At 44.7% G+C, this 14,161-nt stretch overlaps 1 protein-coding gene across 1 annotated transcript in view; it reads left to right on the top strand.

The window, feature by feature from the left end:
• Positions 1 to 13,810, top strand: part of ST8SIA3 (ST8 alpha-N-acetyl-neuraminide alpha-2,8-sialyltransferase 3) — a 38,192-nt gene extending 24,382 nt beyond the window's left edge. Inside the window, 5 exon segments of the mRNA XM_032654033.1 lie at positions 6,039 to 6,060; positions 6,062 to 6,562; positions 7,937 to 8,056; positions 10,458 to 11,015; positions 13,528 to 13,810. Of these exon segments, the coding sequence (XP_032509924.1) occupies positions 6,039 to 6,060; positions 6,062 to 6,562; positions 7,937 to 8,056; positions 10,458 to 11,015; positions 13,528 to 13,810 (1,484 nt within the window).
• Positions 13,811 to 14,161: the final 351 nt, after the last annotated feature.

The raw sequence follows: 14,161 nt of genomic DNA, 5'->3' as shown, positions 1-14,161 counted from the left end.
AGTGTTAAAATTTTATGCAAAATGTCTTTTGTAAAAGATACAGATAAAAACCTTGAAACAAAAATCATTTCAAACTGGTCTCAGCATTTATGTTTTAGAAATTAATTCAGGGGACTTCCCTGGTGGCACAGTGGTTAAGAATCCGCCTGCCAATGCAGGGGACACGAGTTTGATCCCTGGTCCAGGAAGAGTCCACATGCTGCAGAGCAACGCAGCCCATGTGCCACAACTATTGAGCCTGAGCTCTAGAGCCCACGAGCCACAACTGCTGAGCCTGCGAGCCACAACTACTGAAGCCCGTGCGCCTAGAGCCCATGCTCCGCAATAAGAGAAGCCACCGCAATGAGAAACCCGCACACCGCAATGAAGACCCAACGCAGCCAACGATAGATAGATAGATAAATGAATAAATAAAATTTAAAATATATATATTAAAAAGAATAAAATAAAAATTAATACATACTCAAATGCCTATGAATGCACAGAGCATCTCTGGATGGTAACAGTAGCTGTCTCTAGGGAGATAAGGGTAGGAGGGCGTTTCACTGTTCAGTGCATCCCTCCTGTGCTTTATGTTTTGTATTTAATTAAACGTGTTCTCTTCAGTAAGCAAGCCAACTCGTGCATCCCATTCAAGGTGAATGATCTTTCCCTACAATCAGTACTGGAAACCGACCTTCTCCCTAACCTGCACCTCAGGTATGCTATACAGCAGAGAAGCTCCTTGCCTTCTTTCCACACTGGGCATCAGCTGTGTTGGGTGCTGTGCTGCCACTAAAGTACACAATGAAAATAAGATGCTGTCTCCTGACTGTCCCCACGGGATGGCTGGGCACCTCCCCCCACCCCTGTGCCCAGGCTCCAGCCCTACTCAGTTTTCTCCCAGCCACAGAGCAGGCCACTGCCTTTCAGATGTAATCACTGTGGTCTTTTCCTTGTTGCCACGCACCGCCCCCCCCCAACCTTGTGATTAATGTTTTTTAAAGAGGCTAGTATGCATCCTCTTCCTCAGTAGCCCTGAGACACAATTGACCAAGGGAGGAGGTTTAAAGCCCACTTCCTCTTGGCCCTGGAATACCATGTGGACACATTAAAGTCAGTAGCTGTGTGACCTTGGCAAGTTGCTTAAACTTCTTGAACCTCAGTTTCTCATTCTTGAAATGGGGCAGTCATTATACCATCAGAGGGATGGAACGGAGATTGAATGAGATTAGTTATGTGAAAATGCCTAGTATAATACCCAATACATAGCAGGTGTGCAATAAAAGTGAGATGACGAAATCATCATCATCTTCAATGGTAGTAGCATTAACTGGTTCTTACTGTCGAAGGATGATGCTTTCAAACTTCCCAGGCCTGCACATATTTCCAGCTGTCTGTCTCTGGACCTGCTTACAAGCAGTATGCAGCAGTAGAAAGGGTGGGCTTTAAAGTCAAAGAGGTTTCACCTTGAGCAAATCCTTAACATCAGTTCCTTCAGCTATAAGTGAGGAGAATTATACCTTCCTCACCAGATTGGTGCAAAGATTACAGAAAATGTATAAAAAGCACCTGGCACTTAAGAAGTGCTCTATACATGTTGGCTGTTTTCACCTTACTCCAAGGGGGCTGATTTATTCACTGGCCCCAACACGCCTTTCTCTCTTCTGCCTCTGCATCTTTTTTCAGCCTCGTTGTCCCTGACTGCCTTGCCCCTGTTACCATCTCCATCTCTGGAAACTTCCATGTATCTTTCTAGTTTCAGTTCCATCTGAGAGCTTTCATGAAGCTCTCTTTGACCACAATGGCTTTTCCCACCTCTGAACTCATGAAGTATTTATCTTCTGTGGGGAAATAGGAGGTAGAAATCCAGAGGACCCCAAGATCTTTCCTCTGTGGCCACTGTTAGACCTAGTAGAAATGAAGGAGTCAGGCAACAGTGTACAGAAAGAACTCCATCACATGTGGCTTGGGGACAGTCCACTGGGAAACTGCTCTTTGGGAGTTTCCCAGTGGACTGTCATCTGGAGGGGTCACTTGCCCTTCCAAAAGTCAACTCCATGATGCCTTATTCAAGAATGTTTCATAGGGCTTCCCTGGTGGTGCAGTGTTTGAGAATCTGCCTGCCAATGCAGGGGACACGGGTTCGAGCCCTGGTCTGGGAAGATCCCACATGCCACGGAGCAACTAGGCCCGTGAGCCACAATTACTGAGCCTACGCGTCTGGAGCCTGTGCTCTGCAACAAGAGAGTCCGCGATAGTGAGAGGCCCGCGCACTGCGATGAAGAGTAGCCCCCACTTGCCGCAACTAGAGAAAGCCCTCGCACAGAAACAAAGACCCAACACAGCCATAAATAAATAAATAAATAAAATTTTAAAAAAGAAAAGAATGTTTCATAACAGAAAATGGTCAATTTTTTTCATTCATAAATTAAGGCACAAAACAGGCTGGCGGGCCACTGGACACATCAGCTGACGTCCACATGAGCAGTCGCTGTTTCCATCTCTCCGTGGGCCTGACTCCAGCTGCTCCTACACCCATTCGGTTCAAATGCGATTGATTGGTTCCTCTCTACAAACTTTGGACAGTTCTGAACAGCACTGCTGAAGATACGGCATCTCATCAGGAGCCTTCGTGGGCTCTTCTTTGTGGCAGTCAACTCACACTCTTGCTGTTCCCCAAGCCACCATAATCTTCCCTGCCTCCTGTTTTCCCTCTACTTGGGACATCCTTTCTAAAGTTCTTTACCTAATGAAACCCCACTCATGATTTAAAATCCAGCTCAGAGTTTGCCCTCTATGAAGAACCCCACCACCACCTCTCCAGACACAGTTTATAACCCAGTTACATAGTACTGCCAGAATGCTTCCTCCTTTCTCCCCTCACAAAGACCGTGAGCATTATGAGGTCAAGATAATTTTATAAGCCCTGAGTCTGCATATCAGAGTGTCTGACAACCAACACATTTGATTTAATGAATTGATGAAAAAAAACCAGAAATAAATGAATGAATGATGTCATTTCTAACAAAGACAACTATCCCTCCCAGCTTTCCCATCCAAGTGGTGCCTATAAATTATTCTTGGTAGGTATGGGTTGGTGAGGAACTACACATGGGTTGGTGAAGAACTACACAGGGCAACAGAGCCACGTTTGCAAAATGTGGGTACTTTTTGCAAACAAAAAGTGGGAAAGTACTTGTATCCAAAAATAACAACTCCCCTGGGGCTTCCCTGGTGGCGCAGTGGTTGAGAGTCTGCCTGCCGATACAGGGGACGCCAGTTCGTGCCCCGGTCCGGGAGAGGCCACAACGGTGAGAGGCCCGTGTACCGCAAAAAAGAAAAAAGAAAACTCCCCTAGAAAATATTAAGTCAAAGGAGTCTTCCATTTCTGTATTTCTTGTATTTGCCCTCCTGAACTACTATAGAGGTCTGGTTTCCAATGAAATCTGAAAAAGTGATATTTTGTAAAAGTACCCTCTTTTTTAATTTACTAAGTAGCTATAATCCCAGGCCTGAAAAATACCATATTCAGTAGCTGCTGTTACTCTGTGAAGCAGCATTCCCAAGATGTTTTCCTCTGGTAATTACTGAGCAATCCATCGTCACCCTCAGGCCTGGCATAGGATTCCTGCGTGCCTGTTTACTTTCTGGCTAATTTGGTTCCTTTACATCACATGACCTTCAGTGATCCATATGCAATATGGGAATTATCCTAGCAGGACTTTCTTTAGAGGGCTCACAGAGGTGTGCTGAGCATAAGGTAAATACATCAGTTTTAAATCCAGGCAGAATGAGTCCCATATCAATACGTTCCAGGAAAGCCTGTAATGCTGTAATGAGAACCCAAGAGCTTCTCGATCTTTGTCATTTTTCCGTAGGAAAAATGCCTCACCAAGTACATCCTTTTCTATGCATTCTGAAGCAGGATACTTAGGGGGGTCAGAGAAAGACACTAACAACTTGCCCAAGCTGTTTAGCTCGTATTTATTAACTGCTTAATACAAGCCAGGAGCTGTACCCAGGACTTTACATGCCTTGTTTAATTTTCCCCAAAAATCCTGGAGGTTTTCTTATTTCAGTTATGTAGATAAGGAGCTTGAAGCACAGAGGTGCTGACAACTTATCCAAGGTCACAGAGTCAGCGTTTGAGGTCCAGTCTGCTGACTTCAGAGCCTGGAGCTGTAACCAGTACTCTGGCCTCCATGGTGTGTCCCTCTACTTCTTGTTCAAGAAGAGTTTTTCCAATATGTGTAATTCCCAGACAGCTCTCATAAGATCTTATTCCCTTTTGGCATTTTACACTAATATTCATATGAGCTTCTTTTAAAAAAAATAGTATTTATTCAAAAAATATGCTTCAAGTATTCATCATGCGTGGACATGTAAGACTTCCTAAAATTTTTACATAGTTAAAAGGTCCCATGGGGAACTAGATTGTGTTCTCTTACCTACATTTTTAGATTTTGATAAAAATCCTTGAGTAGGTGCAAAATTCTAACTCTCTGTTCCAATGGAAAAAGACAGCTGCATTCTGTGCACTGCTGTCCACAACCAGAACGTGTTTCACAGGGAGCTCATTAGGTCCTCAACACTTATTAAGCATGCCTCTCCATAGACAGTATGCAGGGAGTATGCAGAAACAGGGCAGAAGAGACATGGTCCTGATCTGCAGGAGCTTACAGCCCAGGAGCTCACTGCTTTGAAGAATTCATAGCCCACAGACAGACCATAACATCAGGTCCACCAAAGCCCATAAAATCAGAAGTTCAAGAGAGAAAGAAATCATAGCCACCTTGGAAAACATCAACTTGCTTTATTGGAAAAGGCTCCGAAGGCCGATTTCTCACCTCCAGCTTCTTTCTTTCCTTAGTGCTTACTGTCCTGGGAGGACCAGGCCAAGGGTAAAGCTATGGGGAAAGACTTCACAAGTTACTTGCAAAGGACAGAGCTAAAGAAACATGTAGATTGCCTTCTGAGCATCCAACAGCATGACCGAAAATGAATTAAACTTTTATTTCCAATGTATATTAAAACAGGTAACATGGGAATATGCTAAAACAAATTGAAACAGCAACACAAGTGTTAGGCAGTGAGCTTTTCCTTCCACCCTCGGAGGCAGGCATCTCTTACTTGGTTCCTAAGTTCCTCCAAAAGAGAGTTCTGGGCATTTATAATGGACAGAGGTTTACGATGCCCCAGCTCCTGGTCTAAGCTAAGCTAAGCTTCAGGGCAAAGTTTGAGTGGCCCATCCTGAAGGCCTGCCACAGGATGAGTCAGAAAAGTGGGCAATGGAGAGTTTAATCAGAGGGAACTGCTCCATCCTGGTTACCTCTGGGGCATGCTGGTTGTCTACGCACAGGGTGCTGGGAGTCAGACACTGGGAGGAAAGGGAGGGGAAGCCGGGCCCTCCACACTCACAGCTCACCTTACAACTCTGCTAGGCACCACCCATCTTTTAGAGAGAAGCGTAGCATGCACTGGGCATAGGAAGCAGATACGGGAGAGATTACAGAAGATTCCAAGGAGGTTTTAAGCGCTCACAAGGCCCAGCCGCTATTTAGGGCTTCCTTGCTGGGGTGTTGGGGCAGGTGCTGATCCGTGGGGCCCGGGGCTGTGCTCTGTGGTGAGGAGAGAAGCTTTTAAATCTCTACTCCTAAAACCACTCTCCCTGCATCTCATAAGCACCCAGCTGCTGTGATCCTCCAGGACAGCAACTCCAGTTATTTATCTCTATATTCCACGATTAACTTATAAAGTAATGAATTGTCCATTGAACTAAGTTTGGGCCTCTGTCTGGCCAGAGACACCTCCTCGCCCGCACCCTCAGCTGGGAAGGCCATTGACGTGGGCTGCAGCCTTCCAGCCTCAATTCCCCTCCCTCTGCCACCTCCCCTTCATCCCTCCCTCTTCCGCCCCTCCCCCGGTTATTTGGGAGATGAGAGTTCATTAATTAAATCCTGTGCTTAGATCGAACTGTAACGTTATTCCAATCACATTTATCTTGCAGGCTGCAGAGGAGACGGCAGCCTCGCTGGAAACGCGCTGGGGAGCCTGAGCCGGCGGTCGGAGACGCACGGCGCGCAGCTACATCGCCACGCCGCCGCGCAGACCCTCCATCTTCCTGTTCAGCCTCCTGGCCCGCTTGCCCCTGCCTTGGGGGCCTGGCTTCTCTCTGGGGCTCCTGCCCGCCCCTACGCCCTGGCCCTCCGCGGCTCCCCTGCTCGGTTCCCTCCCCACCCCACCCCCCCGGCACATACGCTGACACGCGCGCGCGAACACTCACACACACACTCACACATACTGACACGCCAGCGAGCTGCTGGCCGCTCAATGGACCGCTTTCCCCGCTTTTCCTGATCCCAACACAGCCCGGGATGAGAAATTGCAAAATGGCCCGGGTCGCCAGTGTGCTGGGGCTGGTTATGCTCAGCGTCGCCCTGCTGATTTTATCGCTCATCAGCTACGTGTCCCTGAAAAAGGAGAACATCTTCACCACTCCCAAGTATGCCAACCCGGGGGCGCCCCGAATGTACATGTTCCACGCGGATTCCGGTGAGTGCGGGCCTCTGAGTGCCCTCAGGTATCTGGTTTATGGGGGCGGGAGGTCAGAGGAGGGTGTTTTGCCTTCTCCGAGACACTTTGGGCAAGAAAACTGCGTGGTCCTTCCATTCGTCTCTCTGATTCTTACACCACCACCCCTCCCGTGCTTTTTTTTAACCCAGAGCCCCTAAAAGCCGTTGTCCTAATCAATGTGATTGCATTATCGTATTCTTCTTCGGCATCCCTTCCCCCATTTCAAAAATGGGGGAAGGGTTTAAGGAGAATGATGGTGGAGGGAGAGGCCTTGTGTGTATTTGGGAAGGGGCATGGAGAGATGGACATGCGTTAGGTGAGTGCCTACCCCACGCCCCTGTCCGCAGACTCCACGGCCGGGGTCCGGGCGGTCCGGGGCGATTTAATGGCGCAGGCGCCAGACTCCTCTTGCGCTCTCCTCCTTTCCTCTCCCCAACCCTTCACCCCATCAGATGATGCGCGGGTCTGTTTTCCGGAAGCCCCTGGGGTATTCGACCTCCATCCTTCCCTCCCTCCCCCGCACACCGCGCCATCGCCCCCCCACCCCCCCGCCTTTCCGGGATTTCTGCAATTCCCCCGCCCTCTGCGGGAAGCGAGCCTCTTAAGGGCCGCCTACCCTCATCCCAGCTCCAAGTCACCAACGGGCGCAAGTCAGGACTGAGAAGGCTCCGGGCGAAGCTTGGCGCAGCTCGTCGAGAGCCTCTGCCCCAGTGTGCCCCACTAGGAGCTCCCCCAGCAGAGCCTCTGAGGGGCGGGTAGGAAATACAGAGTGCACCCTGTGGTCCAGGCCAGGCCAGAACGCGAAACCTAGAGAAACCCCACCTGGGCAAAGGAGTGGAGTTGGCCAGCGGCCTCCAGGGGGTTCCCCAGTCAGGGGACAGGGAGTGAAACCAGACCTAGGATCGGGAAGGAAGAGGTTAAGGACGGAGCCACCCCCAGCCTTCCCCTAGGTCTCCGGTTCATCTGTCCATTCTACAAAAATCAATCCGGCCGGACCGCGGGGGCGGCGCGGGTAGGGCTAGCAGTGGTGCGGCCGCTGTCCGCGGTGCTGACTCCCTGGTCCTCTCTGCGCATCCGTTTCTAGCAGAGCGCCGGGCTCCCGCCCCTGCTCTCCGTAAGACGGCCATTTTATGGTCTTTCCCGCACCCGCAGGGATGGACAATGGAGACGGATTTCCCTCGTTTTCTTTCTTCCTCCCGGGTGTGTGTGGGGACAGAAGGTGGACCAGATGAGAAGGGGCTCTGGGGCGGGATGTAGCCAGTACGTGTTCCAGCCGCCCCCCATCCCCGCCCCGCTCCCAACCGGCTGGACTTTAATGGCTACCTTGGCTTCCCCTAGCTGAGGCCAGCACGTTTGTCTGTGTACTCATACTCCTCTCCAGGTCACAGTTTGCGCTGAAGCTTCTAGATCCGTCATTTGTGCCCTTTCCGCATTCTCTGACTCATGAACTCCAAGCCAGACCTAAGTGGACATTTAATCGGACAGCGTTTTTACATCAAAGGTAGGATAGGGGGAAAAGATCCAAAAGGTGTTCTGAATTCTGGAGCTCAAAAACAAAACAAAACGAAATAATACAAAACAACAAAAATCTACACCCCCCCCCAACCCGAGATGTATTTGCATTGTCTTCTTGGCCTGACTGAACACAGGCTGATTAGTAATCTTTTTTAATTTAAATATGTGGTACCCTCTCATAAAAAGAAAACTTCAAAAAGGCCAATTTGAATGGAAGGGAAAAAAGATATTTCCAGTATCCTCCCTAACTTGAGCTTAATTGAGCACCATGATGTATAGTTAACATTATGGCTAATACTGCCAAAGTCATTTATTTAAAAAAAAAAAAGTTAAGTACAAAAATACCACACAATGCATTTTCATTCCCTGACTAGAAATAAAATTTTTTAAATAAAGTAAAAAAAGTATTGTCCCACTGAAGCACAGAAAACACTACACTTCATCCCTAACAAATTACTAGTGAAAATCTCTGCCCAAATATATGCCGGTATTTTATGGTTTGGGTTTTTTACGTGTTTCTTCTCATTAAATTTTTATAGCTTTTAACATATTGTAAAAGCTACCCAACATTGTTCTTAATTGTCTTGTAGCAGCTTCATTTATACATGAAGGAGTTTTTGTGTTATGTGTGTGGGTTTTTGTTTTGTTTTGTTTTTTGGAGGTGGGGGAAGAAGGATGAGATTTATACAAAAGTATTTATTCTCCTCAGTGATATCTGGTCAACTCTTAGCAATTCCAGATAAGTCATTTCTCCTCCCTCTTTGGTGGGATTATTATGCTGCTAAATGGAATGTGAGCCATCTAGTGTATTCATTAGGGGTATGAATACTTATTTTACAAATACTTATTTTACCACTCTATTTAGGGTGTTGGGTTTTGGTCATAGAATTTCTAGTTATTGCACTCTTTTAATCTAATGATGGAATTAAAACAAATTCAGTAGCTATCCATGGTGTCATGAAAATATTTACTTGAAAGGTTGACACACAGTCACATGAGTATGGTTAAAAATTTTTAAACATTAATTAGAAGTTAGTCCATGACAATAATTGATTAATTCTAAAACTCTGAAGTTTTTTTTTTACTTTTGTGGTTTTAATCCAATATTAATTTTATAGACAGCCCAGAAATTTTTCATGGGTCGAATACAGTATACCTTTTCCCCAAACATATTTCTGACTCAATAAAAATATTCTTCCCACACTAGGCCATGTGACCCAAATAACCAGTTAGAACAATATTGCCTTCTCAAAACTTGCCTCCTTTTAATCCGTTTGGGTAAGCTTTAATTAACTTCCCCAGTATCACTTTAAACTTACTTTACCTTTGTAACAGTTTGTAATGAACACTGTTAGTAACTTTGGAAGTTCTGGCTTAAAGCTTTCAGTTTATGTTTCTCTGTATTTTGTCAAATGAAGTAATTTTTAAAAAATAGGATTCCAGGTAAAATGATGATATGCAAAGCATTTAGTTTCATTCCTGCTATTTTTTTTAGGCAAAAGACCCAGGAGGTTCAATGTGGTTTCTTAGAACTGAAGAACCTACTAGAAGAGTAACATATGACCGGTGTCTCTTAAATATTTTAAATAGCAGAGACTTTAAGAGGATACGCTTAATTACACTTAATGCTCAACATGAAAGCAACCAGAAATTAGTACTAAGTATCACCCTTGCCTTGTTTATCCTCTGAATTCTTAGAATATGCACACATTTTCAGGATTTACAATAGCTTCTTTTTCTAAGAATTAGGTTTCTCTAACTTAAATGGGTTTCTATATAATCAAGTAGAAAAATGTTCCTTTTTCATTATTTAAAGGACATTAATGAGATTATCATCTCATTTCTATTAAATATTCAACTACACCCACTGCTACTACCATTTTCATATCTTAATAATAGTTAGGACCATACTGACTCATATCTGTTTGGCTCTTATTTGGACACCAGTGATGTTTGATATTCCTTGAATGCTGCAGTCCAATAGCGAACAAGTAGTCCCTAGTTACAAACTCTTAGCCACCAATGTTTGTGCATTAATGTGAGCTCTTTGGGGCCTGTGTAAATTGTCTCCCTGTATTTTCTGACACAGTTTAGCCTATGCCTCCCCCTTGATCAAATACACTTTTCAGGTAGAGCAGAAAACCAAAGAATTGGCAGCTAAAAACCATAAATTACAACATTTACAAGCTTCAAAGGACTATACCCAGAATTTGAGAGACTAGCACATGTTTGTAAATTCTGAAGCAGTTCTTCCTTCAATTATGAATGCATAATCTTTCTTGGGTTCAGTGCCTATGGTTCTTGTCTAAATGAAATAGCATAAGACATAAGATGGAAAATCAGTTCTTTTGAATGGGATATATTTAATGAATTTCTTTTTATTTTAGGCAAGAAATTCTTCAGCATGTCGATGTAATAAAAAATTTTTCTTTGACCAAGAATAGTGTTCGGATTGGACAACTGATGCACTATGATTATTCCAGCCATAAATATGTTTTCTCTATTAGCAATAACTTCCGATCGCTGCTTCCAGATGTGTCACCCATTGTGAATAAGCATTATAATATCTGTGCTGTGGTTGGAAATAGTGGGATCCTGACAGGGAGCCGGTGTGGACAACAAATAGATAAGTCAGATTTTGTTTTCCGTTGCAATTTTGCCCCTACGGAGGCTTTCCAAAGGGATGTTGGAAGGAAAACCAACCTTACCACCTTCAACCCCAGCATCCTGGAAAAATATTACAACAATCTTTTGACCATTCAGGACCGTAACAACTTTTTTCTCAGTTTAAAAAAGCTCGATGGGGCCATTCTTTGGATCCCTGCATTTTTCTTCCACACTTCAGCAACTGTTACCAGGACACTAGTTGACTTTTTTGTTGAACACAGAGGTCAGTTAAAGGTCCAACTGGCTTGGCCTGGAAATATAATGCAACATGTCAACAGGTGTGTATATTTTATTGCCTTTAACTCATACCCTACCAGATGGCAAATCAATATTGTAATCTCTTGGGGGTGGTAGCGAACTGATTAGTTAGTTGTTGCGGTTAGCTTAGTACCTTAGAATGAACGCTTATGTTTTGTAATGAATGAATGGATCATTCTAGGTAAGAAGTTCAGTCTCCTACCCCAGCTGGTAACCAAGTGTCAAATGGAGGGACTGGTGCTTCGTCAGCTTCTCCTCTCCATTCCCTGTCCCCTTCCTTGGTGGTAAGCCTAACAAGCAGTCATGGAAATCACCACAAATCAGCAATTTTCTTTGAATGGATAGCCATGTCCCAATAATGCCAATGACTAAAGTGGACAAATCAATTGGTTTTTTTTAAAGATGAATCGACTTTAAATGTTCCTTTTTATTCGATATTAGGGTGTTTGTTAGATGTCCAAGATTAGAAAACCACCTAGACAAATCAAAATTGTATAATCTGCTTTTATAATTCAAGATCTGAGTGCCAAAACATGTGAGAAGTATTTTATCAGTTCATCGTTATCCCTTGTAATTTGAAAGACAGATTAACCAGGATGCAATATTTTCGTCCAGTCCGATGAGTCTTAACTCTGGCTGTACCTTAGAATCACTTGGAGAGATTTAAAAAATACTCTTGCCTGGGCTCTAATTCAAGAGATTCTAATGTAATTTGTCTGGTGGGGGAGGAGAGAGGCTCAGGCACTTGGTATGTCTTAATAACTCCCCGGCTGATTCTAATAAGCAGCCAGAATTGGGAGCAGGCATTTGTAAAATGCAGGGCGTTTTATAAAGGAAGATTAATTGCAGAATTTTTTCTTTAAATAATCTGAGGAAATTGCCTCAACTCTAATTTCCCCTATGCGAGCAGCCCCAGTGTCCTAACGTCCTGTCCAGGTGTTACTGCAAGTTAGAGTGGGTTCTAGGAGGTCTGGTAAACAAGGACTGTATCCCATGGTAGATGGGTACATAGTAGTGTATCCTGTAGTCCTCTAAAGTCTTCCAAATTTAAGATCTGTGTAGTTGACCTCTCATATAAGGAGGAATTCTTGTGTAATCAGCTGGTATGTGTCTAACAGGTAGGGTGATGCCAGAATTTACAGTCCTCACTGGAACCTTTTCTTTGAAAGAAAAAGGGCACTATTAAGAATTACAACAAAGACAATAGGCAAAAACTGGGACTGTTCCAGTTTCGCAGGATGTATGGTTACCTTCTTTAGAGGTGATATAACCCAACTCCTAAGTTTAAAGATACATTAACTGAGGTACAAAGAACGAGTTATTTACCCAACATCACTGCCCAAAATGGGCAGAACCAGAATTAGAAGCCAGGCCTCCTGCCAACCTGCCCTGTGGTCTTTTGACCATCGTTTTGCTCCCCTCTTGTTCTATTTAAGTACAGCTGTACCAAAAGAAACATCAGAAGCCATTCTAACTCCTTAGGTAAGAATATTAAAACAAAGACTGAACTGAATTTCACCTGGAATGGAAATGGCCACATGAAGCCTTCAGGTAGTGAAGAAGGAACTGCATGTGATAGAACCTTCAGGAAGCGGCCTGTGTGGCCCACCTGGCCCCCAGCCTTTCAACAGCTCGGGCTTGAACATGCTGGTTCAATGAAAACTTGGAGGAAGTACAGTCCATGAAAACCTGATTCATGAACAGTTTGATTATGCCTGCACAGCCAGTCATAAAGGCACACGTGTGTGTGCACGCACACACACACACACACACACTCACTCCACAGCAGTCTCAGATATTTGGCAGTTTAGGAAGGAAGGCTTCAAATTACTATCTGAACGTGGAAGGAACAACCATAATTTAGCATTTTTTAAAATTCGGAAAGTGTGTAAATACTTTTTTTAGGTTCTGGCACGCCAAAGAAGGGCTTGGGAGCATTTGGTTAAGACAAAGGAACAGGGAATGTGATTTTTTTACGAGCGGGTAGAAAAAAAATAAGGCCCTACAATCTTTCCAAACCCAAGAAGACAGATTTAATCTCTAAGTTTGGATAAGGAAGTAACAGAGGAGGTCCCCTTTGACTAAACAACATCCTCCCTAGCCCAAGGGCCCTTTATGTGTGAGATGCATAGTCATTCTCACTGGTGGGCTTTTATGGCACCACCACTGAGTCAGAGACACCACTCTTTAGGACAACCCAGAGCAGGGATGGCTTCAAACATGTGTGACTTCTATAGTAACACACGAGCCCACGCTTAGAAAGGCCGACGCTTGGTTTAATACTCTGCTGTTGCCCTCTTGAAATTCTCAATAATTTTTGAAGTAAGGGCCCACATTTTCATTTTGCACGGGGTCTCACAAATTATGTAGCCGGTCCTACCCTGAGGTGTTCCGTGGTCTAAAAGACAGATTCAAAGCAAGTACTGGTTAAGTTACCTGGATAAATTCACTTCCCAAACCAGTCACAGTGACCCGTCTGACCAGAACCTTCAACACTGGCCTCTGAATCCACCTGTACTTATTGTTCCACAGGTACTGGAAAAACAAACATTTGTCACCCAAACGGCTGAGCACAGGTATTCTCATGTACACCCTTGCGTCAGCAATATGTGAAGAGATCCACTTGTATGGATTTTGGCCTTTTGGATTTGACCCCAACACAAGGGAAGATCTTCCATACCATTACTATGACAAAAAAGGAACCAAATTTACTACCAAGTGGCAGGAGTCCCACCAGCTGCCTGCTGAGTTTCAGCTGTTGTACCGAATGCACGGGGAAGGGCTCACCAAGCTGACTCTGTCACGCTGTGCCTAGGAACTGCGAACAGGAAGTGCCAAATGGCTGATTTAAAAGTGCCCCAACTCACACTGAATAGTCGACAGAATAGAGCCCTAGAGAATGTCTTATAAGGATGGTCTGCCACTTGAAAGGAAAGATGTCTTCTCTCCCCCTTTTGCACTGCTCTTTTAAGGGTCTTAGCAGGACAGATGCTTGGAAGCCACCTGACTTAAACCTGATCGATAAAGGGAATGTTGCGTTTGGAACTATGCTGCTAACGAAATGGTCTGAAGTATTTTCATGTTTGTATTTTAATAATAAACTGCCTCCCGTTTTTTATGAGGATTAGGGCTGTAGTTTCTGCAGCTTTGCTCAGATACAGTCCTC

The sequence above is a fragment of the Phocoena sinus genome, chromosome 14, assembly GCF_008692025.1.
Source record: "Phocoena sinus isolate mPhoSin1 chromosome 14, mPhoSin1.pri, whole genome shotgun sequence".
NCBI lineage: Eukaryota > Metazoa > Chordata > Mammalia > Artiodactyla > Phocoenidae > Phocoena > Phocoena sinus.
Note: the sequence above shows the minus strand (reverse complement) of the source record. Positions and strands in the feature narration are given on the sequence as shown.